Genomic DNA, 27,310 nt, shown 5'->3' on the forward strand with positions numbered 1-27,310 from the left:
AGAGGTTTTGTCCGAAGTGCACCACTTACTTCACACAGGTGTGATTTTTAATCATTGGTTCAATATTTTTAACCAACACACAGACGAGATTAAACAAATAATCTAAAACCTCAAAAATAGAGTATAGGTGGTTTCCTCACGTCAATGACGAATCATCTATTGTACATTTCTTGAACAAACAATGCATGTTTTTCAGTAAAGTCTATTGCAATGTGTTATTGCAGGGAAACTACAGGTTGAGAAGCTTTTAATCAAGTCCATTATGAAGTGAGAATAATCCCTGCACAGATTTTCATTATGTAACAAAGTTTATTACATATGTCTATAAACATATATACAGCACATTTCCCATGAAGAGTGGTTTCGTCACAAATATAAATTATTTAGGCTTGTTGAAAGAACACAAGAACTGTAGCTTGTTCAATGTGGAAGAAAGTTGTGTTGGCTATTCATTGTAATAAGTTGGCTAACTGCTCCAGACAGAAAATAGCAGACAATTATTTGTTTCCCTAAAACCTACAGTGAATTGCAGAACCACATGACATAACAGAACAAGTGGTCCCTCCACCAGATTTCACTGAACACCATTATACAATAGCTACGGACTTAAAATGGGACGGTTTTAATACTGCACCCTGTCACCAACCCAAACACACACACAGTATATGAGAATACACATGGAAATAAGGCACAAATGGAGAAGCGTTAACAATCAACACCCCCCAAAAAAAGAGATAACAATGAGGGCCGGAGTGGAACCAGTCTCAAATTTGGCACTTAAAACAGAATGACCAAAAGTAATACCAAAGGCCATCAGCAGCTCCGGAATAACTCCCTTAAGAATATGCCAGCATTAGCACAACTGTGAATCAAAAATAGCCAATCATAATTTAGGAAATAAAAGTGTGTTTTTTAAATACTTAATCTCAAATATATCTGAGCATGGGTGGGTGGGAGAAAGAAATTAGCAAGAGTCAAGTAATGAAAATATACCATCAGGTACAGGCCATACCATCAAACATACTGAAGTGACAAAATTAGTGTTTTGAGTTGTCATAAATACTGTTCAGAGAGCATGATGCCTAACAGGAAAGTGGTTACAGTGGAAAATGTATAGGATTTCAATGATTTATATAGCTATACAATGTTGAAGTCATGATTATCAATACACATTAATTTGCTAAAAACATTGTCAACCTGTTAATTAGCATTTCGACAATGAGCTACTGGCTTGATCATGCCATCATTACTCACAAATTAATAATAATTAAAAAACAAAACTATTCTGTCCCATTTGCTTCAAGTTTTCTTTTGTGAAATGAAATCGTGCAACGCGCTCTTTTGCATCAAAACTCTTTCAATGACAATGTCTTCAAGACTTAAAGCTCAAAACAAACAAACAAAAAGGAAAATGTCCATGTCATGGGTCCATTGGGAATAACTCAACATACATGTACCATTCAAAGAGGCCAAACACTTCAGGCACTTTTAGGATTCATGATCAGTCACAATGATCAGTTCAGACATGTTTCCTACATGTTTCTTACATAATAGTCCATGGGACTTAACGTCCTTATGCGTTCCACAGTCTACACACATCAAACTGCCACAAGTCATTCATTTCAACTAAATAAAGATGCAGTTCATTATCCCTCTTCTTTTCATCATCAGCAAGATGATTTGGAGGAACCACTATTATTATTTTAGGGCACACGTTATTTCACAGCCAGTTAATTGAGGGAAGGAGGCTGGAGTATAACACCGGGGCTCCACCGGGCGCGTCAGCGTCGCGTCTCCGTCATCGTCAGGGAATGTTCCCTTTTTAATCAATGAAGGGTGGCTCCACTGCCCGCGTTGCGTGACTGCATTAAAATTGCCCTGGTTCGTTTTTTGACACACGGAGACGCAACGCGCCCGGTGGAGCCCCGGCCGTAATAGTATGGTTTTGCTGGTAAAGAGGGGCATTGTGTTGATTCCCTTTTCAGCTGTGAGCTTATGATTGGCTAGTCCAGACGTGTCCAACAACAGCAGCATGTGGCTTTGGATGCCAAGCCTCGTCGAGTCACTCAGCTGACCTTTACGTCTTCCTGTTGTTCCAGCTGGGGTCTGCCCCGGTTTTCAGCTCTACTACGGGTCGCTCAGGTGGTGAGCGGGAGTCCTGGGGAGACTTCTGGGCCTGCGGAGAGCGCGGATCCGACTGAGGAGGCGGATTGTCTGGGTGGAAGGGCCGGTAGTGCTCTGGTGCGGCTGGGCCTGGCGGCCTGTGCTCGGGCATCCTCCTGAAGTCCTGAGAGGGAGGACCATCTCTGCCCTGATGGTAGTTTGGAGGACGAAACTCATCAGAGCGTCTTCTCTTTGCATCTGGATGTCTGTAAATTAGTCAGAATCAGAAACACTTTGTAACCAAATACTGTATAAAGTTGTTTGCTTTGACTTTGATTTGTTGGTTGCATACAAAAAATCTACTGCAAATCTACTGCACCCTAAAATGCTTTGGGCTGTATTTTGCGTGTCTTAAGTACCAGGTCTTATTCCCTAACTTGAGTAAACTAAAGACCTGGAGGCGTGATCAATGCTCTTTGGCCACTCAGAATAGCCAAATGGCATTGATCACGCCTCCAGGTCTTTAGTTTACTCAAGTTAGGGAATAAGACCTGGTACTTAAGACACGCAAAATACAGCCCTTTATCTCATAAATTAAAGTAACTAAGTAAGCAAGCCTTGCAGAGCCACTTGGACCTTAGGTCAGGACCCCATCTCCCATTTCTTTAACATGAGGCAGTTTGATGTACAAGTACACCCCCAGCCGTTTGAGCTTCTAGTCATGTACAAACTAAGTACACTCCCTGGACATGATTCAACCCTTGAAGTTGAGTGCAATTCGGTATGGCCAGACTACGTAGATTACAATGTCATGGCTCTACTGCGTAGATATTAGTCTGGAATCTCTGTGTGGAACCTGCATTTCGAAGGGGTGAATTAAAATAAATACCTCTGGTGGTAAAGCCGCCCCATATTTGCATACTACAACCAAGCCATCATTGTGATGTCGCAATGCATTTGAACCATTCTTACTTAAAAACGTAAATGCCAAAAGACAGCAGACTCTCACCTGTCATAATAAGGTCGCTGGCCCCTGTGGTCCCGATCGTTGCCATAGTGCTCATATGGCCTCTTTCGAGGGGAACTATCGTTGCGGTAACCGCCTGAGCTGCGGTACGAGTCTCCATGGGAACGATGATCCCCGTAGTGATCCTTATAACGATGTGAGTCGTACGGGTGATGGCGATCTCCTTGCCACGGCTGGTTGCTGTTACTTGGGTAGTTGTACTTGCGGTCCCTCTGCCAGTCCCCCCGATCTGCGATGAACCATGATGTACGTTAGAGATCAGCGGATGAGCTTTATCGTCACCCAAATCTGAGTGTGCATATTTATAATCCGCCCGTTATCCGACCGCATTAATTCATTAATCCAATGTTTATATCCGCAACCACCCAAAATCCGCTGCAGGGAAGCAAACGTGTATACTGTATACAGTAGTATAGCCAATCGACAAGCTCACAATGCGTCGCTGGCTCGCTGCGACGCGTTGTGAGCTTGTAGATCGGCTATTTATAAGTTGTGTCACTCACCACTGCCGACAGTTCACCAAAGTTACGGTTGTATATTCTTATTTCCATGGCAACAAGGCTGCCGTCCGTTCAGTCATTCACGTTCGCACATCGTAACGAACGTCTTTTCATGTGGCATATATCCAGCCCTTGCTCCCATGCAGTCCCATGGCACCGAGTCCCACGCCAAACTATTCTTCCCTTCTGTTTCAGTTAGTTGTAAGTTTCTTTCATACTCTCAGCTGCCTGTTAGCCTAGCAGCTAGCAGACCACTCATTGTTGTGGTCCTTCCTTAGCCAATATAGGCGTCTAATTTGTGCCTGATGGAAAATATTAAAATACTACTAACTTTTTGTGGCTTTTAAAAACTATATTATAAGCCTATAGAATATAGATAGATGTCATTAATCTATTTCCGTTTTAAAAGTTATAAAACCTATAGATGGATGCCATTAATTTATTTCCAGCATTATTTCACCCGCGGTTTATCCGATATTAATTAATAATATATTCCATTGACCCTAAACTGCAGTTAACCGTGGCATCCGCGGCTAAATCCGCCATCCGCTGGTCTCTAATATAAGTACTAGATCACATTAAACACTGCCCTAAGTGCCAATGTCTGAACTATGAACAACTTCTTAACATAATGCAATAAAAAATGATGTGGGCTTACCATCATTCCCGAAATTCCGCTTGTTGGCGGGGTTGTATGGTTCTCTGTGGTGACCATGGGGGCCAGGCTGAGAGGGGTGACCCATGGACTTGGAGGACAGCTGAGCGCCTGTGGAGTCCCGACTGGAACCAGAAGGTTCTGGTCTGAAAGGCTTTGCCCTCCCAGGGTCATCCTTCTTCTTATGCTCCTTCTGAAAAATGTGTTAAACAGTGCAATCAACATTTAGATCAGAGAATACCCGATTCTGATTGGTTATAGGGTAAGGGTGTGCGTTCTTTTCAGACAATGGGACGGCTCCTGTCTCGTCATTGTTCTAAATTGTATGTAATAATATAATAAATATAATTTTCAGCCCTTTTTTGGCGAACAAAATGTACATGTGTTGATATTGTAGTAAAAGGCACACATAGTAAGCTGACTGACTCAGCTGGTACTCATTTCTAGGTTGTTACTGCAGATTCTCCCACTTGCTGCATTAGCAAGTTAAAATGTACTCCAAGGTCGATAAAGATAGTAAACATAAAAAATCTAAAGGACCAAATGCATTGATCAAATGCAATTTGAAGTTTCCCTTCTTATCCAGCTGAGGACAGGATTGCCAGCTATCCGATAGCCATGGCCGAGGCTCATCTTAAATTATGGTTAAATTAATTGCGACATGCAGTGGTACATGGCTTTTGCCCTTTCCAATGATAGGTTGTGTTTATTAATTGTCACTAGAGAAAGAGGTGTTTGTACTTCCTGGAAGTTGACTCATGTCTCTTCCAAACAGTCGCTGCCATTCACTCGTTTCAATGCTGACAGAATAAAGCTGCACTGAATGCGGAAACAATGCAGAACCAATGTGACCAACGTCTGACCAATCACAGTAGCTGTCCCGCCCACCCGAACCTCTGAATATTGTAGTCTGCAGCCAGCCGAACTCAACAAATGCATAAGTGGGATAATCCAATCAGAGCCATGCGACAATTTTTTGGTTGTGAATTATCCCTCACTTAAAGGAGAATTCCATGGTAGAAGGCTTTCTTACCTTTCTTTGTAGTTGTTACGTCCCCACCAAAGAGGTCCAGGTGTTATTTAGTGCATTATTGGCTATTTCCCCTACGATAAGCCCTCAATGAATTAAATTGCATTGAATTGAATGGGGCATTGGGGTGTACACTTGTACACTACTTGTGTACTACTTATTTGGATGGAAATAAGAAAATTAGCACAAAAACCCAACCCCCATTGAGGGCTTATATTAGGGGAAATAGCCAATAATAACACCTGGACCTCTTTGGTGGAGACGTAACAACTACAAATAAAGGTAAGAAATCCTTATAGCATGGAATTCTCCTTTAACTCACAGTTCTATCTCTACGAAGGGAACAAATGCGACTAACCTCTTCCTCGTGTGAGCGCTTCTTCTGTGCCATCTTGTAAAGCTTGTGAAGCTTCCTTGCACCAAACTCTGTAAACTTGGAAACAAAAATCCAGAGGTTCCTGCCAATATGACAAGAGGATAATGATTACTTACTAAACTCAAAGTGAATGGCAGCATTGTCACAATGGTTTTATGCAACACAGCTTCTAATCGTCATCTTACAGGCGCCATGTTTTCACATGTTCTGGGTCGTTGTAGGCTTTAAGGCACTCTGTGATTCGGTCTCCTATCTTTAGCAGGCAGGTACGTGTGTGCTGAAGCTGCTCCTGGACAGACAGACCCTCGTCAGGCTTATCCAACTGCTTCAGGGCCTTCTTTACTGGCCTCATGCGCTCCTTACACTGGAAACACACACACACACACACACCACAAAGCATTAACAAATATTCATCCCAGGGGAGTTATTGGTCATGGTGGTATGCATGTTGTTTGAATTCAGTCGTGCTTTGAGAGTGTCACAACAGACAGGGCGTCAACTCACAATGCTAAATGTCTCCTGGTCTAGTTCATCATCTTCGTCTCCGATAGGAACCGGATCAGCGCCAGCTGTGATGTGGACCGGGCCCTGGGTCTTCTTCCCTTTGCCTCCTTTAGCCTGGGAAAGTGTCAAAGTGCCAAACAAACACAGATCACCTTACAGCTCTGAGTGATCAATGTTACACTCACATGATAAGATGTTTTTATGCACATTTCCCCATGTGCTTCTACAAAGAAACAGGTAGAAAACAATACATATTTTGCACTCCAGCACACACAACACCAGAACAGGCTATATGAACCCCCCCAGGGAAAGCATTTCCCTAATGTACCCTCCACTTCCTGTCCCCACGTACGCACGTAGCACGCACACACACAAGTACCTTTTCTTTCTTGGGTTTGGAGGCCTTTTTCTCTTTGTCGCCCTCTTTCTCTTTTTTAGGCGTTCCCTGTTTTTCTTTGTTCTCCTTGTTGTCCTTTTTCTTCTGCCTCTTCTTGGCGGGTGACTTGTCTGTTCCGTCGTCCTGGTCCGACAGAGAGAGAAGAGCAGTGTGAAATGGCCCATTTCAAAGAAACAAAACACCAATAACAAAAACACATTACACATTGTGTTGATGTAATTAACACTGGGGCTTCACTGTAATAATAATAATAATAATAAAAAGGGGATGAAGCTTCTGGCTGACCTTCACTTCTCCCTCCTCAGAGGGGTTGTCCGACAGACGAGGAGAGGGGATGTCATTCCCCTGGTCATCCTTGAGGACCTTGTCCTTTTTCACCCGAGGCTTCCTCTTTCTCACTTTGACCTGTGGGGGAGGGGTGGGACATTAGAGTATATATGAATAGAGACCCTTAGGCGAAATGGACATAGTGGCCGAATTTGGTTTTGCAGCGCTGGGCCAATTCTGGTCCGTTGACTATCATTGCGCACGTTCATGATGACACATGAACGCTGTTTCATATGTGAATGCATGCAATGATAGTCAACGGCACAGCGTGTTCTCAATTTGGCCCAATTCTTCCCAGAATGCACTCTGTTCCTAACCGTAAGGAGGAGTGAAATCGCCTAATGCGCTTTTGAGCAACTTAATGCAAGTGGATGAGAGGAGAAATCCGGTGCCGTCTCAACTCTCTATTCATATACGTATACTCTAAGGGTGGGACAGTTTGAGCTACTGACCATAGTCACATGGCTGCCATTTTGCTCATTATAGGTCACACTTGATACGTAAGAGAAGCGTTCTGTGTACTGTATATTGTTGACAGCAACCGAATGATCCGATCCGGTCCGGATCAGCAAACATGGGTCGTGACCCAAGGGGTCGCAACCCGACCCCAAATTATTTGGGGGGGGTCCCCAAATTCTTTTTTGCAACTGAATATAGTACACATAGTACATGCATACACCTTCCCTAATGATTATATCTGGTTTCAGTATTTATTTAGGGTTCCCCAATTAGCGGCCCGCGGGCCATCTGCGGCCCGCGGAGCGCCCGTTTGTGGCCTGCGGAAGAATTAAAAAATATATATATATATATAATATAAATGGCATTAAATGGGGGTCAGTAGCCTCTGCATGTCAAACTGGGGGTCCTTTTCAAATGGGGTCTTGCCTGAAAATTTATTTTCAGGGCAAGACCTCGACCTCGCGCGTGACGACTCGGCCCCCAGCCTGGTACCCTAGTCAAAATATGGCCCTTGAGGAAAATTCATTGGGGAACCCTTTTGTCTCTATTATTAAGGTTTTTGTAGCAGTCAATTTATATTGGGGGTCGGGAGGGGACGGGGCGGGGGTCCCGAGACATTGCAAATGTATTTCTGGGGGTCCCCGACCAAAATCGTTGAGAACCCCGCTAACGTACCTCATCCCCTGGTGTAGACGGGTCTTTAGAGTCCTGCTCCTTCTTCAGCAGTTTGAGAAGGTAGTCTGTTCTGGACTGCAGCTGTTTGCCCTGGGGTTTCTTACTCGTGTCGTCAGGAAGGATCTGCGCACGCACACAAACACAGCAAATGTGAGCCTGTTTTGCCCTGGGACTGTTCTTTGAAAATAATGACACCAATTTGCACCAACTTCATACACGGAAGCAAAATACACTGTAAATATAATTTATTTGTAAAAAAAAAATAACAATAATAAACATTTGGCTTAAATAAAGTTATTTTGTTTTGTATAGTGTATCACATCACTCTATAACTTTGATGTATTGTTGTTGTTACTGTGGTTATCATTAAGAAGACTAATAACCTGCTCGCTTCTCAGCGGCCATCTGGTATTTACCTTTTCGGCCAGCTTAAGGTCAGGATCGGTCTTGATCAGATCCCAGTTGCCGTAGCCGTGCTCATAGACGCCGAGCAAGAGCTGAATGTCGTCCTGCACTTCCCAGTCAGTGTCAAAGTGTGCTACCTTGACCCGGCATGTCAGCTGGAACCTGTGTAGAACCATGCATGCTGTCATTTAAGCGCTTTTACTTTGAGAAGAGAACATTCTGTGCACCAAATGACAATGACAGCGTACTTGTTTCTCTCTGCTGGGTTGGACGGTACAACTTTGTGCAGTGGTTCAAACTCTTCCTCATGCTGAATGATGGATTTAGCGTTGACCTGCACTCCAGAAATCTTGATGTTGATACCTCTGCGTTTTCCAGGACCTTTAGCTAAAGCAAATTAGAATTAAGACATTTAAATTAAATAATAATTTAAAATATCTGATTTTTCATCCAAGGTAGATGAAATTTGTTGTTTTATTGGTTAATTGGCTTCGTGGTTGGACAAAAATCCTTTCTCTCCATCCACTACCATTGAAATAAGATGTTTTTCAGTTGCTTCATATTGATATTCTGTTTATTAAACTTGGTGTCAGTAAAAAGTGAAAAGTAAAAAGCATAGTGACTGGGCATATCATATCATGTAATGATGTTTTAGCAAATTCAACATAAAGAAGGCGGAACCAGGGCGGGACAAGGCAGAAAGAGCCTGCTGGTTAGTCAGTCGGGGACCAATCAGAAGGCTGACAAATGGTGAAATAAGTGATAAAGTGGTTCAAAACATTGAAATCAGGCCATACCACTATTACAGCATCTACAGTACTACCTTCAGAGGGGTTCTCTTTGAGGTGCTCTTCGTGCTCCTGGACTGCAGTCACACAGCTGGTGTGGATCAGCTCTCCGAGCCTCTTTAAGTCTGCGACAGATTTGTCCACCAGCTCAGAGTCTCTGGCGATGGCTTCTAGCCTGCAAAACAGCAAAAGGCAACGGTGTTACCATTAAACTATTGGAGGAACAGAAGGCATGTTAAAGCTGCTCAAAGGTTAATTCATACATTTATGGTGCAGACAGACATACGCATACCTGTCAAGCGGAGATCCAAATTTCTTATAGGCCTTAATGAAGCTGTTAAAGGTAGAAATAAAAACGTATGATTAAGTTGACTTGCAAACACACAAAAAATGAAATAATACTATGAAATAATAATTTTAATTAATCAAATCGAAGACTTGCCGGCGAATCTCTGGATCGTTGAAGCCTTCCACATTGTTCTTCCGGGCTCGGGGTCGGCCCCTCCTCTTGGGCTTCTTGTCGTCATCACTGTCGTCGGTCTCACTCTCAGAGCCAGAGGTTCGGTTCTTCAGCTTATCGCCCACATCGCTGTCGCTGTCGTTGGCCCGAGCCTGATGGACACAAAACAACCTTCAGACTCCACACGTACAAGAGAGCTCACAATCTAGAGAGGACCACAATGGAAATAGGCCCTTGGGCTTTATTGTGTTTTTATCCTCGCTGATGATATGCCTGTATGTGTTGGGAAAGTGCTATTGTGCTATTTTTTATGCATTATCACCAAATCAAATCAATCAATCATCCAACTGTTTATATTTACACATCCTGCTCTTATGTTACCTATGACGTAAGATCAAAATGACCGCTATATGAAATGGTGAATATAGTCAAATGGATATACTGTGAATGCTTTGGTGAATTTTCCCCAAAACACAGTAAAATATGTTTTTATACAGAGATGCTCCATTTCACTGCAGCCCTCTTTTTATGTTCCATGAATCTAGATGAGCCAAATAAATAATTAGCATGCCACATCAGTAATACCTAATGCACCACAGGGGGATTTAACAATAACAAAGCTAGCGATCCATTCAAACTCATTTGTATTATGTGCGTGCAGGCACAAGCACATAGTGTTCTTTTCCCAGCTCCCAAAGAATGAACCAAGTGTCTCCTCACTAGAGCCCAGCCAATGCCAGACTTTTGGGTCCAATGCCAATCCGAATTTTGAAACAAAAACTTGGATTTAACTTTGAAGTTTCTCTTTGAGAATAATTAATGTATAAGCAAACAAACACAAAGAACCACTTAAGCTGCATTAAAAATAGCTGATCTACGAGCTCACATTGCGACATGTTGTGAGCTTGTAGACCTGCTATTACTTTGAATGTTTGCTATATGTATGCTATAGTATAATGAATGATATATGGGCCAGAGCCATATATCAATTGGGCTCTACTCCTCACCCTCTTGGTGGAGCTCCTGCTTCTGGGCAGCATGAAGATGTCCTCCATCTCCTTCTGCTTCACCTCCTCCTCCAGCTTGCGTCGCTGGTCCTGAGGGATGATGTCATCCCAGTCTCGCACAGTCATCTCCTCCAACTCTGGAGTGCTCTCTTCCATGGTGGAGAAGTTGGCCACCTGCAACGATAAAGAGAAAGACAGAGAGAAGACAGAATGAGAGTAGTGATAGCATGACAGGGAAACAGAGTGAGAATAGAGTGATAGAGTAACAGAGTGAGAATAGAGTGAGAATAGAGTGAGAATAGAGTGATAGAGTAACAGAGTGAGAATAGAGTGATAGGGTAACAGAGTGAGAATATAGTGAGAGTAACAGAGTGAGAATAGAGTGATAGAGTAACAAAGTGAGAATAGAGTGATAGGGTAACAGAGTGAGAATATAGTGAGAGTAACAGAGTGAGAATAGAGTGATAGAGTAACATAGTGAGAATAGAGTGATAGGGTAACAGAGTGAGAATAGAGTGATAGAGTAACAGAGTGAGAATAGAGTGATAGAGTAACAGAATGAGAATAGAGTGAGAGTAACAGAGTGAGAATAGAGTGATAGAGTAACAGAGTGAGAATAGAGTAACAGAGTGAGAATAGAGTGAGAGTAACAGAGTGAGAATAGAGTGATAGAGTAACAGAGTGAGAATAGAGTGATAGAGTAACAGAATGAGAATAGAGTGAGAGTAACCGAGTGAGAATAGAGTGATAGAGTAACCGAGTGAGAATAGAGTGATAGAGTAACCGAGTGAGAATAGAGTAACAGAGTGAGAATAGAGTGAGAGTAACAGAGTGAGAATAGAGTGATAGAGTAACAGAGTGAGAATAGAGTGAGAGTAACAGAGTGAAAATAGTGAGAGTAACAGAGTGAGAATAGAGTGAGAGTAACAGAGTGAGAATAGTGAGAGTAACAGAGTGAGAATAGGGTAACAGTGAGAAGAGTCAAAGAAACATGTTGCTATCCGACAGCAAACTTGGGATCAGGCTATGATGAATTGCACACCATTTGGGAATCACTGCTTTAGACGATAAACATAATATGGTAAAATAAGGAAATAAAGTACATCATGGTCATCACCAGTTTCACATTTTGGCAAAGCTTGAAATTCATGATTCAATTACTAAAATGTTATTCAATACATTATTCAGACAATCCATTCATCTTATCCCCCCTACTACAAATACCATTTAATCTGAAACTGGTACCTTGAACTGCGAGAGAAGCTCATCAGTAGCATTCGAGCCTTGGTCACTTTCTCTGGTTTCCGCCAACCTCAGGATCTCATCGATGTCCATCTCCTGCAGGCAAACAGATTTGGGTGTAATAAATAAATAAATCTTGATTTTAATCATTTTGAACCCATTTATCCTTAGGCTTACATATAAAAAATAAATAAATAATATATATAAATTAATTAATTACTTTATTTAAGTGTTATGCCACCTCATTTTGTATATATATATATATATATATATATATATATATATAAAGCTTAATTTATTTTCAAGTTGACGTTTTTGCTTAATAGTACCTGTGGTTCAGACTCCTCTCCTTCTGGCTCCTTGAACAGTTCCTCTGCACCAAACTTGAGGATGGCAGTCAGTTCATCTTTATTGAAAGGATTTGAACTGTAAGCAGAAGGCAGTCAATGTTACGATGTGTGGTGGGGATTGATTCATAATCCAACTGTTCTTACATACCGGTAATTATGGTAGAACAATGTTCAAGTTCTCACTTTGAGTTGTTGAGTTGTCCAGAGTTGTTGTCCAGTACAGTCCGACCAGTGGTGTCCATTCTCTGAATAACCAAATGGTCCAAAACCATCTTCTTCTTTGCCCTCTCGATGATTTCTTCCTCTACTGATCCCTTGGTAACTAGTCGATAAATATTCACCTGTAAAATGAAAGCGTCCAAATGTTTAATATTTATTCATGTTGATTAATTAAGCCTGCTGTAATAAGCAAAGTAGACGTTTATTTTGTAGTGATACATGTACCTATGTCCTATGTACTGTATTGTGAAGGTCATATTAGACATGGGACACAAGGTTTACCTGTTTCTTTTGACCAATCCTGTGAGCCCTGGCTTGTGCCTGTAGGTCGTTCTGAGGGTTCCAGTCAGAGTCAAAGATGACCACGGTGTCTGCTGAGGCCAGGTTTATCCCCAGCCCTCCAGCTCTGGTAGACAATAAGAAGCAGAAGTCCTAGAAACCAATGGAAATTGTAAGCACATATGAGCAAATCAAACACAGCAACTCACCAAAATATATACAGCAGTAAAGGTCTTGTCATGTAAAATAAGACAAAGGATGAGATTATCATCATGATAATAGCATGACCGATAAGATATCTATGTGAAATCCCTTTGTATAGACCCATCTATATTTAACGTCCCCTTTTGACAACATTAACCCCTCTGATAAATACTTTATCCTATGCGGATGCCCAAAGTGAAGTTGCCCAAACAAAATCATAGGGATTTATACAGCAGGAAAAACGTTAGAAAAAGCCTCTCATGTTGGCTCTTTACATTAATCTATATCCATCTAACTACTAATTCTAGAGATTGCGTCCTCAGAAAGCATGGATAGAATGCGTCCTCAGACGGTAGAGATAGGGGATAGAGAGTACAGTACAGTACGGAGTAGTACTGTGAGGCATACAGCCTCACAGTGTTAGTTTGGCTGTTCTTAAGCCCACACAAGTATGGACTATCTTAACTAATAACTACCATAATAATTATAGTAATGAGGACGGAAAAATGACCAAGTATGGCGGCAAAATTTGAGGAAGGAAAAATTACCATGTTTGGCACCGTGATTGGCTGGAAAGTGTGCCATTCTGCGTGGTGATTGGCTGAGCGTTGCATAAGGGGTGTGCCAAGGGGACACCTGGTATATATATAAGATGCAGATATTCTGTGCTCTTCACGTGACCACCACGCTCTGACTGTAGGTGCGCTACCCGTTTAAAACATATACAAATAACGTAGTCACACTGACAAACTTCATCAGACGGAATTGGTGCCGAAATGTGTACCGGTAAGTAGGTTAACAGTTTCCGTGCCTTGAATGGATTACTCCAGGTTAATGTCGCTGCCGTATCGGACATACCCGCCTTTTGTTTTATGTGTTTAATCCGCCGTAATGTAATGAATCAAAAGAAAATCCGTCTTCGTAGCGGAGTATGAGACTGGATGCCTTCGCTGAGATGACAAAACCGGAAATCGTCACATGCTGTGGGCTGCTAGGGCTTCTGGGAAATTGAGGCCAATGGAAATGCATTGGGTGCAACGCCTCATTGAAACCAATCTTGTGTGCGTCTTCCGCGTGCACCAAGATGGTGGATGCTACACACAGATCATAACAAACCACGGGAGCTTTTTTTGATGGATTTTCGCGGATTAAAAGCCCAAATAATTCAGCGTATGCTCTAAAGGTAATACAACAATCTCGGCAGTGAAGGGGGGTTGATTAAAATGCGGGTTAATCGTAAAAAACAGTCAAACTGTTAATGTGACCCCTTTTGCAACCAGATCTTATTTAAATGTTGTTTGGGAGACAAGAAACACTTTCCTGGGGTTTTTATGTGGGTAATATGTGTTTTTAGATATTTCAGTATTTCAAAGTGTATCTAAAACACATATTACCCACATAACCCCCCCCCCCCCCCCAGGAAAGTGTCTCTTGTCTCCCAAACATCATTAAAATAAGATCTGGTTGCAAAAGGGGTGAAGTGTCCCTTTAACCTATTCAAGTACCTACGTGTTACTGACAGAGGAAAGACGAGGACAGATAACGGACCCTCCTTCACCTGGGTGAAATGTACTCACAATGCACTCATATCATATCCCCAAACGGGTATATGGACTAGTATATACTATAATTTATGGAATCTGTGTGTGCGTGTCTGTCCGTCTATTACACTAATTGGCCGAACTTTGCATAACATTTCTGCCGTAAAGCAATATGAAGGGACTGGCATGTGTCTCAAACTCTCAAACATGCATGGCCCAAGTAGGCTGGCGCCGTTCTGTAAACATAAATGCAAGGTTGGGAACAAGAACCTTCTTCAATATCTCAAACCTACTGTATACTGTATACATACCTCTGATCCTTCTGCATTAAAGTGGTCCAATGCTTGTTTTCGGATTTCTCCCTTTATACCCCCGTCCAACCGCTGAAGAAGAGAAAAATAAAGAGAAGTAAATCATTTGCATAACATTTACAGAGCCTTTGTCATCAACCTGCTATCCATGCAATCACAGCATCTATGAATTTATATATTCTCCTAGAGCATTACAGTCTATAGCGATTGACCCACACAGACTGACCAACTCTGTAATCACACTCTGGGTGTGCTGGCTTGCTGGGAACTGGCCAGTTCTAGTCAAACAATAACTTGTAGATATAAATAAACTACTATCAGTCTGGCAAACTAGGTGTCCTGCAACACTGACATCTGATCCTACCAGCACCTGAATCAAACCCTAAATACCCCACCATCCCGACAGATCCTTCATTGTAATTCCAGACTAACCAAGTAACCAAGTTCTTACCTTAATCTAATGTTATTATATTATCCAAGCACGAGTGGTATAGGTAAATAATTACATAACTGAGTGCACCGCAGTTCACCTTTTTACGGCAGCCCATTTTTGACAAAACACCATGGAGCGTTATTTCGAGCCATCAAAATAAGCGATTTAGTGTAAGACCCACCACGCACATGGGCTAGGGATGGAGGTATGTGATTTTTCACCTCTACCACTTCTTGACTGGAATAACATCAGATTAGGTAAGAAAACGTTTGGTCCGGCATTCTCCTTTAAGAAATGTGTTATTTTATGTTACACCTGCATAGCATTGACCTCCTTAGATCAAGTGCAGTCAAGAAAAGCAGGAAACCTTACCTGGAAAGTGTAGCGTTTCAAGGCTAGGTACTCAGCCAAAATGTCTAACATCCTGACCATCTGGGAGAAGATGAGGACTCTGTTGCCCCTCTCTTTAAGTCTTGTCAGCAGCTTGTCCAACAGTACCAGCTTCCCACTGCCCTTCACCAGACTCTGAGGTAACAGACATTGACAAAGAACATCAACGTTGAAAATACTGAGTAGAATGGGAACTGAGCTTCATACGTTTTATTTCCTCCAAAGCTGCACTTCACTGCGCTGTGGACTTATACCCTGGCCTAAGGTGACACTCAGAGCTAAGATGGGAAGTTGATTAGGAGAGTGTACCTGCAGGTGCTCCTGTTGGGTCTCACTTTCTTCCTCTGACTGTCTGATGAGGAAACCATGGTTACAACACTTTTTCAGCTCCATAACGATGTTGAGGAAGCCAGAGGAGCTGCCTCGGGGGCCTTTGGTGAGAGCTTTGAAGTTCCTTGTAAGAATCCACCTGGTGGAAGTCAGGTAACAATTTATGTTAACTGAGAGGGAGGTGCAGCCTTAACTGTCTGACTGCTGTTCGAATAGGTTTTAGCAGAATGGACCTGGAGGATGAAACGGAACAAAAGAAAAAAGGGGGTCATACTTGTAGTATTGTTTCTGCTGGGCGGACATGTCTACACGGAGGATCTGTTCCACTTTGGCGGGCAAAGATTTCTCCACATCTTTCTTGACACGACGCAGAAGGAAAGGTTCGAGGATTTTATGTAGGCTCTGGTATCCATTTTCTCTCCCTTTTCCATGCTCTTCCTCAAAATCTTCCCAGGAATGAAACCTAAAGGTGGTAAAAGATGTGTTGGCATATCTAAATTATAAGTGTTGTGTTCTATAATAATTTTACAGTTACAATTGTGGCTTAAAGTTTAATGAGGGAAAACATATTCCATACTTTTCAGGCATCAGGAAGTGCAAAAGCGACCACAGCTCTTTGAGGGAGTTCTGTAGCGGGGTGCCGGTAATCAGTAGCCTATGGTTGGACCTGAACTCAATTAGTGATTTGTACAGTAGCGAGTCATCATTCTTCAGCCGGTGAGCTTCATCCACACCCAGGAAGGCCCAGTTAATGTTTCCCAGAACCCCCTGGGGAAATGTTTGGATTAATAATTAATATTATAACTTGATTAGTTGCAGTGGCCATTATCGCCAGATAGGACACCATAGAAAATAGGAAATATATGCAATTGCACCACATACCTTGTCTTTCAGTACAATTTCATATGTTGTTATAAGTGCATTGAAACGAATTCTTTTTGTTTGATGGTTCACCCACTCCTGGTCACGGATCTATTAACAACAAAATGAAGAGCACAGGAGGCAGGGCATTAGCTTCCAGTATGAGTTCACTCAAAGAAAAAAAAAAGTAGAAAAAAATGGAATCCTGCACTGTCATCAGGCATCTATGCCTGAAGGTCTGAACGACCGAAACGTTGCTCAATAAAACGCTTTAAGTGAAAGACAGTGTGCGGGATTCAATGTTTTTCTACTTCTCCAGTTCCTATATCCGACGCGCCTGTCCTCCGTAGATGTACATATGACTTTTTTCTTCTTAGTATGAGTTCACTACAAATCTACAAAAAATGTCATCAACGGAATTCACCGCACCGTTTTCCTGCTCATGACATCACCGAGGTAGACCACCACATTCATGTCAGGGGCCCAGGTGTCAAACTCCCTCTGCCAGGAGGTGAGAGTGGACAGGGGCACCACCAGTAGGAAGGGTCCATAGAGCTGGTGCGAATGGAACAAGTAGGACAGGAAGGAAATGGTCTGGATGGTTTTCCCCAAACCCATCTCATCAGCGAGAATAACACTGTTGCACCTGACGAACCAAGAGAAAGACAAAAGAACATTATGTGATCTTGCTTACACCCTTGTGTGTCATCCCAATACAATTGTTGGATATTAATAAAGAAAGTACATTTGTAGTTGTTTATTTTATTATTACCTGCACCAGGAGTGAGCCAGCCAATTCAATCCATCAAGCTGATAATCTCTCAGGATATGGGTCTCGTCTCCAATATGAACTGGCTGCTCCTTTAGTGGAAGAAATCTTGGTCTTTGTTTCAGCACCTTGAATTGTGATAAGAAAACCATGCAATAACATTAAAGTGACCAATCAACACTAAAGTATAACACTAAAGTGACCATTAGCTTTGGTTTCCTAAACATTCCCCCCAATAATGTGAACTGATGTGCAAAACATTAATGAGGTGACATTGGAAGTCATTCTGACTTGCACTTACTTTGCATTCTTTGGAGGGGACTGTTTTGTTCATACTTCGGGTAATGAAGTTCTCTACACAGCGCGGAAACTTCTTCGTAATCAAAGCTCCATCCTCCCAGCTGCACTCTGCATAGGGTAGGCCCATCCATTTACACAAGTACTCTGGCTCATTGGACGATGATGTCTTGTGACTATGTGCTTTTGAGGATGTAGAAAGAAGTTTATTTTTAATTGCAGGCAAATGCTGAGGAGCTAAATAAAGGGGTTAAATAATAAAAACATCAAATGGCCATTATAAAACAGATAGTTCCATCGATTGATTCTGACTGACTGAGTCCCATTGTGAACTACACTATAAAAACAAAGCACTAGGATCACGCTGTGATACTGATGTCTTATTTTACAATATTCACCTGTTCATCATGTATTTGTGATATCATTTTTATTATGGGAAGGCAAAAGGTGTGCCCCTTATTGTCCTGCTTATGTGCAAGCCTTTATAAATCACTTTAGAACAGATTGATAAAAGGAACAACTAAGTACTTTGATGATGAATATGGACTTACAAGGAAAGTCGTTGGGGCCTTGTGTCTTTCCTGTTCTTGTGGCTGTAAAGAAGAAAAATCGAATTAGCAACTGAAAATAAAATGCAATCATTTGGGTTCATTCAAATGAACAGCAATGTACCCAACTAAAACATCACCTGTCAAAGCATATCAGCACTATCGGCGAGAAACCACACATCTTTTTTTATGTAAGGATGCATCCATACTGTTAAAACAAATTGAAATGAATACCCATCGTATGACAGTGTCACGCAGAAGTAGTGAAAATAGCTGATCTACAAGCGCACAGCGCATCACAATTCGTCACGCTGTGAGCTTACTGGTCTGCTATTCTCACTGTTTCTGAAAAACAAATAATTTTCAAGTTCTTGAAAGTTGCCAAAACAGTGATGCCAGTTTGAAAGTGGTCATGTCTGTCTGTGGGATTTATACCACAGACAGGTTTATACTTTAACCATGAAAAGTATTTTCCCAATTCCCTGAAAAGTAACCGTTTTACACATACTGTACAAGGTTTCCTCTGATTAGAGTTTATATATAAGTGATGTTAACTTGTTCTCACCAACGACTCTCTCCAGAATTTGGAACTGCTTGTTCAGGTCAGTGGTGAGCTCCTGTTGGCAGTTATGATACTCTATATCCTCAGGGGATGCCCTATTCATCCTGTAAAACATGACATGAGCTGTGTAAATTGTGAAGAGTTTGTGTATTTGTGCCCATGCCATAAAATAAAATATATATCTATTAATTATTTTACCAAGCAGTGAGTTCATCGTGCTTCTTCTTGAAGTTTTCCAGTTTCTTTAGACCCTTGACTTTCTGTTGGTTCAGAGTATCCATGCTCTCCCATGTATTGTGGATGTAGGACCAGCCTTTCCACTTGATCAGATATTGAGTCTCCCCCTCATCCTTCTCTGGATCAAAGCCTTCTGCTGGGTCTCCATTTTCCTCAACAGCATACAGAGTAGTGGAAGCCCCAGTGACTAGAAGAGGAAATCTCTATTAGCCAAAGCCATTTGACGGAATGCATTGCATTGGGGTGGTTGTATTTTGTGTCCCCGAGTCCCTGCTCTTCTATTGAGACATTTAGATTGTGTCAAAGGTCATGTCTCACCTAGACAAAGGTTCTGACATGAATTTTGAACTGAACTGGGTCAAGATTCAATGTATCCCCCGAGCAAGCAGGCCAGCTCAATGGTAAACATTCCAGCACTTGCACAGGAAACCATGTGTGTGTGTGTGTGTGTGTGTGTGTGTGTGTGTGTGTGTGTGTGTGTGTGTCTGTGTGTCTGTGTTTTAGGGCTTTAAGCAACTAGTCGACTAGAAATTCTACTAGTTGACCTTGCTGGTACTAGTTGACTAGTTGATAAGAAAATAAAATAAAATATATTTATATATATATATATATATATATATATATATATATATATATATATATATATATATAAATACATATTGTTGAACTTTTTGTGTTGTTACTATTATTTAGTATCGGGAAGGAGAGACGAATCTGACCTCATTCTCCTAATTTGTTAAACATATGCCTTGTTATAGGCTGCTGTAGCCCACGGAAGTGTTCAGTGTTAATAAACGCATGTTTACAAAATAATGTCTTGTCATCATTAGGGCTTTGATGCAAATTCTAAACATGCACACACATTTTAAGTTTTTTTGCCAGTTAGACTTTAAAATAAACTATAACTGTGACTTCAATTGTAAAATAGATTAAAAAAGATTACCTCCAATTTTTCCTATCCTCACGTCCATAACTTTCTCAATGTTCTCACTGTCATCATCCTGCTGTTCCTCCGCCACATCGCCAGCCATTTCAATGAGGTCATCGGAGTCTGTCTCAATGTCATGTTGGTCCTCTTTATAACTGCAACGCAAGACAAAGAGAAGAGGATAACAGCTTTATGCCAGCAAAGCTGAAGTAAGATGATGAACTAACTGCAAATAAAGCCACTGTACATTTTGCTTGCTTAAAAGCTCCTCTATTGCCGGCATTATGAACGATCAACAGCAACCAAATCATAGTACGACAAGAGCAGAGAAATAAGACTGAAGGAAATGTTAGAGCTTCCCGTTCTCTATTTAAAAACCAATGAAAGAAACAAATGCAAAAAGCTACAAGTCACATGACCTCTAATTTACCATAGACTGCAAACAGCAGTAATTACCTTTTGACTTTTGTAGCAGCCCGTCCGCGAGTTTGTCTCTTTGGAGTATCATCGTCGTCGTCATCATCATCCTCAGATGATTCCTGTTTTCTGGATTTCCTTCCCTTTTGGGACTGCTGTTTTTTGGCTACTGCCGATTTGGTCTGAGGTCTGTAAAACATCAGACACACGGACCACTTAGAGACAACACGCAAGACACCAGGCCTGTCATAGAGCTTGGGCTCATTGTGCTTTCCAGCTCAATGGACAGCACAGCCAATGGCCTAGAAACAGCTTCAGCTATACACAATGCTTAACAGTTTTACACGATTAAACAAATGTTGACACAAGAAAATAAAGACAGAAATACTAAAATGGTCAAAATTCCAATATTTGAACAGACTGGAGCACAGTGATGAATTCTCAATGGCAAAGCTATTAAGAAACTGATCACACAAAGTGGAATGAATCTGAGTTTATCAGTGGGTTGGTCAGTTAGTCTTGCCTTTACCCTTACCTTCTAGCAGCAAGTCGTCTGGATCTAACTTTTTTCTCTTCCTGCTCACTGTCTGAACTGCTGTCATCTTCCTCATCCTCTTCATCATTTGAGTCATCATCATTCCAGGTATTTCTTACAACACAGAAATACCAAAAGTTCACCCTCAAGAAGGTGCTCAAGAAAACCTGATTTGGTCAGACTGATCACATCATTAAATTTGATTGGAGATTTGGGGAGTCACCTTTCTATCTAACTATAACATCCCATTTGTATCCCTATTGGATCAAACAGATACCCATGTCCATCTGGGCACACTTTAGCAGACAGCCGCGGACAGAAGCAGCTGTCTTTTACGTAATTTCCGAGTTTTTAGACAGCTGGTGGATGGAAAAGAAGCTCCACCCCCTCGGCTGACTGCCGCGGAGGAGAGCGTTTCCGGGAATCTGTCCATCGCGTCATGACGTAAAAGACAACTACTTCTGTCAGCGGCTGTCCGCTAAAGTGTGCACAGACAGTGTGCAAGTGTGTAAAAAAAGAATGTAAACCATGACAATACTAACACACTTACACAAACAATTCAGCCAACTGAATAATGCAAAAAATGGATATGACACAAGCAAAAAGGTGTATACGTGTTCTATTAGGATGATTGTATGCACCAGACAATAAATGTATGGAAAATGTCACCACATAAAATTATAATTCGAATGTATTATGAATAGTACTTACTCTTTTTTCTTAGAACGTGTTTTTCTCTTGGGACTTTCACTTTCAGAGTCACTGCTACCCTGCAAATGTGGTCACCACAGCTTAAACAGGCTCTATGCAGTAAATTATATAGCAGCACTTTTTCTGAATGTCCACTAGATGGTGCAATACTTTAAAGAAAGCAATCAATTTAAAAAAAGCTTAGCTTTTTGGAGTCATGCTGTGTTGTGTGTCATGTTAGTTCTTTTGGAATGCTGCTATTCCATTTTTATGTACATCTTCTTACCTCAGCTCCAATGTTTAAGCGAGCAGGTTCTTGTCTACTGCGATTAGACCTCCTGACCCCATACACATCTGGATGTTCTTCCCACATCTGTAACCACAATGCAGTTAATCAGCCACTGCGTTTTCGTAAGCCTACCCTTCATAAAACAAGTGATTAAAACAAAGATTTTAAATGACATGGGGTGAAATTATTAATCAAATGCTATATTAGAAATGTATCAAATTCTATTTTAGTAATGATATTTGTTTGGTTCAGAGGTATGATGTAAAAGCTTTTTACAAAGTCACGAAATTGGGAATGCTTGTCTTTGTTCCATATTATAAAAAGACACATTTTTGACTGCTGTATATTGTATAAACATAGTAACCAATTTCAGGCCCCTAGGCTACATTGTAGGCTGAGGCTTCGTACACACATAAAGAACAACTGTGCTGTGCTCTGCCTGTGTTTCATGGCCGCCCCAATGCTTTTCCAATGGAAGTCACGTGGTTTGACCAAACACTTGTTTGGTCAAACCACGTGACTTCCATTGGAAAAGCATTGAGGCGGCCATGAAACACGGACAGCACAGAGCATGTTCGTCTGATATGTCTGTACGAAGTCTGACAGCACATTGTAGGTTCGAGTCCCGGTCCCAACGGCCTTTGCTGCATGTCACTCCACATTTCCTGTCAGCCTACTGTCCTATCTAAACAAGGCATAAAAGCCCCAAAATAAATCTTAAATAAACATGGTAACCAATTTCAAGATGTGATGGGCATTGAGGCTGTGACACCCCAAGCTGACGTGGGGATGTTGATTGACTAGCGTCTGAGGGCGAAAATTGGTCATAGTAATGCACTGTGCACTATGCCATCAGCAGTGAGACGTCTGCGTCGACTGTGTGGGTTGGTCGTCCAATTTTAATCTTGAATCCCCAAGCAGTAAGCAGTTTGGTTGATTTGTTTCCTCTCAGGTAGGAACAAAATAGCACTACCAACGTAGACTGTAATAGTCAAGACAAGTCAGCTTGGTGTGCCAGGGCTTTTATGCTCAAGTTACCTTCTTTACATCTGCCAGGTTGTTCTTTTTTCGGACTGGCTTGTCTTTGACCTCTGCAGAGTTCTGTTGGGATTTGGACTCGGTAGATTCACTGCCTGACTGAGAACTCTCTGACTCCGAGGAGCTGTTGGACTCCGAGTTGTGGGACCTACGCCTCTCACTGGCGTGCTCACTCTCAGACTGGCTTCCAGATTCTGAGCCAGAGTGGTTGGATTCTTCTGAAGCAGAATTGCTAAAGGAGCAAAAACACTCAGTTTTACGTTTACCTACTTAAATGCAATATGAAACCATAATCTCAATCCCCAAACATTGAGGGCAAATTAAACTTTTTTTTCACAGCATGTTTGCCTGAAATCACTAGTAACCACTTTCAAAATAAATTTCCATTCTGTGCTGTAGTGTGGTAGATTAGGAAAAACACAAACAAAGCATTTTACTGTTCCCACTGTGAGCAAGATTCAGTAACAAGACACCAAATGGTGTCATAAAAATTCCATGCCAAGGGTCCTACTGAACTAGTAGTGTTGGTTGTTGCAGTAGATAAATAAATCACCATTTACATCTTGTTGTGCAAAAGGGTTTTTGTCTCTCAAAATATTAAGACCTGATCACAAAACTTTATACCGTAGTTCAAGTAAGTGATGTTGTATGAATCCTCCCCAGTATAGTAATCAAAGCTTTATCAAATATGTATGACTTTTGACGCTTTCTGGGAACATTATGCACACGTAGGTGTTAACAAATAAAAAACAATAGCCTATATTTATTCAAAGCACATTTCTTACATGAGAACTTACAACAATTGACACTACTGGGCTGTCTTGTGCAATGATGCATTGAACAGTCTTTTGTCTGGCATTCTGTTCATGCAGTATCTTAGTGAAAAACAGACAAGTCTATTTTATTTGTGTACGTGTTTCAGTAAAGATGTAAATATTTCAGAATTTCGTTTCGTCATTTTGGTGTTGTTAAATACAGTAAATGATGTACGATTTGGGTTTTGTTTAAACACCTGCTCTCTTTCAAAATAGCCAGACACCCCACAGTGCCAGAGGGTGTAGTTAGTGACCAGACACGGAAGTAAATGGCTCTTTCCATTTCAAGTGAGGTCAAACCTGGGCGGGACATGAACCCATCTCAAATTCCTATTGGCTCATGTGTTGCTAAGTACAAAGATAGCCTATCTCAGCTCAGTATGCAAGCCATTGAACTTTGAAACACTTCCTGTTTCCTCCTCTGTAATTCTATGCCTTCACTTCAAATACAGAAAGTCAGCAGGCTAATCAGCAGGCTGTGCACAAAGGGCCATTTTGTGACTTAATATCAGACGTTAGCCTAGAGATGTAACAACGTGAAATATTACCAAAATGTATTATATTTTCTTTTCTTGTTCTAATCTTTGTGAGACAAATAAAGACCTTTAATACTAAATGTTTCAATTGCTGGGTGATGACACACTTAACTCAAAAAAGGGTAATAAAATGGCTGCCATCAGACAGCAATTACATTAGTGTGGCTGTAGTGTACTGGCATTGCAACATAGACAATATTACATGGGTTGAACATGGCATTGTTCCCCTAGTCTTAATGATTATATTGTGACTGTTCATGTTGTGCTTAAATTGTTTCAGAGGGATCTGTACAAATCTTAGAAATCAAGACCTCTCTGCAGTCTGCAGTTTAGACAGAATTCATTATAGTTAATATGGTTTGTGTATATTGCAAGCCAGGAGTTTTATCTTACTGCCCTTAGTGTTGCCAAATGATCTGATTCTGATATCATTCCGTTTAAAAACATCACTTTCAGTTTAAAAAGAAAACCTTTATTATTATTGAAATATTAATCAACATGTATACACAGACAATATAAAACACCTATACCTGTGAAAACACACTTGGATATTCACCATCTGGTAATTGAAAGACTGTGCCTAGACTATTAAAAAATGTCACTCATATTGACCAATATTAAGAACTTTTCCATAACTATCAATTTCATAACCAGTGAATAACAAGGCAATAAGGAAAACAATCAATTTTTTAAAGAGAAAACAATGATAAATCATCATTTTATATAGCTTTTGATAGATAGAAAGCAATGAAACTCTATATTATGGCTAGGATAAAATAATTGCTCTTGATATTGTACTATAGGATATCAGGTATTGCTGAGCTGAAAACATGTCAATATTTTTAAGACAAGTAAAATGGTATTTAAAAACAATTATCTGAAGGCCTTTTATGAGCAGACCATGGGGTAACTTGGTTAGAAACTTTAGGTGACAAGTGAAAACTTTCACTGAAAATCCAGACAAAATATAAACAAGCTTATGACTGATGCAAACGAAAAGGTATGCAAAGCATGCTTGTCATAAACCCTCCTAATGTCCAAGTGGTCAACAATAGGCCTAAATTAATGCATTGTCTCTGAAAATGAATCAACGTTAATAAAATGGTGCAATGCAGTACTAAATTGTAAGACAAGGTCATATTACATGATAGCAAGATCGACAAACAAACAAACATTTTTGTCCATTGGTTATTAACAGCATAATTGTCATGTTTACATTTGTTTTATACATACAGGCTATGGGCAATAATCTCCCACAAAGGCCCAAATCCCCAGTATTGAGCATATGAAATGGTAGAAGAAAATCAGGGTGTGGCTATTAAACAATAGCAAGGTCATTCGTATGACACAACAGCACATCATAAAAACCATGCTCAAAATATATGCACAGGTGACCAACCATGCTTGACAAGGTAAACAATCGAAGGAGATGTCAAAAAAGGTAAAAAAAAGTATAGGATCATACCTTGATGCATTGCTTTGAGTCGAACCTTCATCCTCTTGCTTTTTATTTTTATTCTTCATCATCGTTGTATCCTGGCAATCTTTGATTAAAGATGATTGTTTGTCCTGGTATTTAGTAGGCTACTGTCAAAAAGTTATAGGAAACATGAACTGTCATACAAGTCCCGTAAAATTGCCTTCGCTCGTGGCAGTTAAAACACTGACGTTGCACAGGGAGTGAAACATACATAACGTTAATCTCGATGGTAAAGTACTATAGAATGATGTTTACATTTAGTTTAAATATCTAAAAAAAACAAAACAAAAAAACATGTGCCATTACGTTGACTTAAATACCCGGCGTTGTTTCAATATTATCCACCGAGCAAGCCGCATGCATTAATTTCAACTGCGTCATCAGATAACATGACAAGCCAAATATTAGCAAAAGGAGAAGAAAGGCAGATAATTACATGTATTATAAAATGTAAACATACCAATTCCATGTACTACATGAAGGTATAATGAAGCTGTAGTAGTTTCTGAGTAAGTTATAACGGCGTATAAAAATGTATCATAATACAGTAAAAAAAACAAAAACAAAAAAGCGATCGACAATTTAAAAAAATAACAACATAGATAAAAAATAAACTAAGCACAACAATCCATGTTGAAAACTATGACTAGGCCTATTGAGTGTTCCTCAGAGCAGGCGACAGACGGAGCACACTAAAAATGGAGGAGCGCCATGGCTGCCAGAGCACAGTATGGAAAACAACGACTCGACCATTCGCTCGACAGACACGGTTCTGGCGACTCGAAAAAAGCAACAAAAAACGGCGAAAACGTCTAAATCCTAGTCGGAATAGTATTCTTTCGTCCGTATTTATAATTACGGATCACAACGAGCTACTTCCCACTAAATAAAGGCAAGAGAAATCAGTCAGACGAATGCCCATAGTTCCCTTCCCTAGGCTCATCCGCCATCTAGAGCTCCTTCCTAGCTCTGAAAGCTTTGCCTTTGATTGACGTTATTTCCATTTACTCCACACTCAGGTGATAGTACAAAGTCCCACCCCTTCTATTTTTGTTTAAAAACTATTATAACATAACATTACATTTTCCCAGTCCCAGATAATAAGGACAGAGAATGAAACAGCTCTTTTACTCCATACTATAAGTTAGAATATTGCAGAGGTTGTACAAATATAGTAAAATATTTAGTTCTGCATCTTTTGCATCACTTCCTGTGAAGACAGGAAACAGGGCACCAGGAGCCATTTTACACAGCCCTTGGAAACCATTTCAGTTCAGACTGAAAGCTGTTTTAATA

At 40.8% G+C, this 27,310-nt stretch overlaps 1 protein-coding gene across 2 annotated transcripts; it reads right to left on the minus strand.

The window, feature by feature from the left end:
- Positions 1-289: 289 nt before the first annotated feature.
- chd2 (chromodomain helicase DNA binding protein 2) lies at positions 290-27,076 on the minus strand. 2 transcript variants are annotated; one of them, XM_083763852.1, is made up of 39 exons: positions 26,475-27,076; positions 26,000-26,118; positions 23,184-23,415; positions 22,143-22,229; positions 21,878-21,936; positions 21,167-21,280; positions 20,671-20,820; positions 20,230-20,369; positions 19,248-19,473; positions 19,053-19,153; positions 18,491-18,532; positions 17,944-18,122; positions 17,646-17,770; positions 17,303-17,519; positions 16,895-16,984; positions 16,590-16,780; positions 16,287-16,475; positions 15,992-16,151; positions 15,665-15,817; positions 14,860-14,931; positions 12,807-12,956; positions 12,489-12,646; positions 12,285-12,381; positions 11,959-12,051; positions 10,714-10,887; positions 9,689-9,858; positions 9,539-9,580; positions 9,282-9,421; positions 8,707-8,845; positions 8,470-8,620; positions 8,054-8,176; positions 6,878-6,997; positions 6,575-6,715; positions 6,196-6,309; positions 5,877-6,055; positions 5,674-5,773; positions 4,289-4,478; positions 3,113-3,359; positions 290-2,369 (listed from the first exon to the last, which is right to left on the minus strand). In XM_083763852.1, the coding sequence occupies exons 1-39, from the start codon at positions 26,481-26,483 to the stop codon at positions 2,078-2,080; spliced, it is 5,475 nt and encodes a 1,824-aa protein (XP_083619978.1). In that variant the 5' UTR covers positions 26,484-27,076; the 3' UTR covers positions 290-2,077. The 2 variants fall into 2 exon arrangements, with proteins under 2 accessions (XP_083619978.1, XP_083619979.1); XM_083763853.1 differs by having other exon boundaries at positions 26,000-26,121.
- Positions 27,077-27,310: the final 234 nt, after the last annotated feature.

The sequence above is a fragment of the Protomyctophum parallelum genome (assembly GCF_964188405.1).
Source record: "Protomyctophum parallelum genome assembly, chromosome: 4".
Classification (NCBI taxonomy): Eukaryota; Metazoa; Chordata; class Actinopteri; order Myctophiformes; family Myctophidae; genus Protomyctophum; species Protomyctophum parallelum.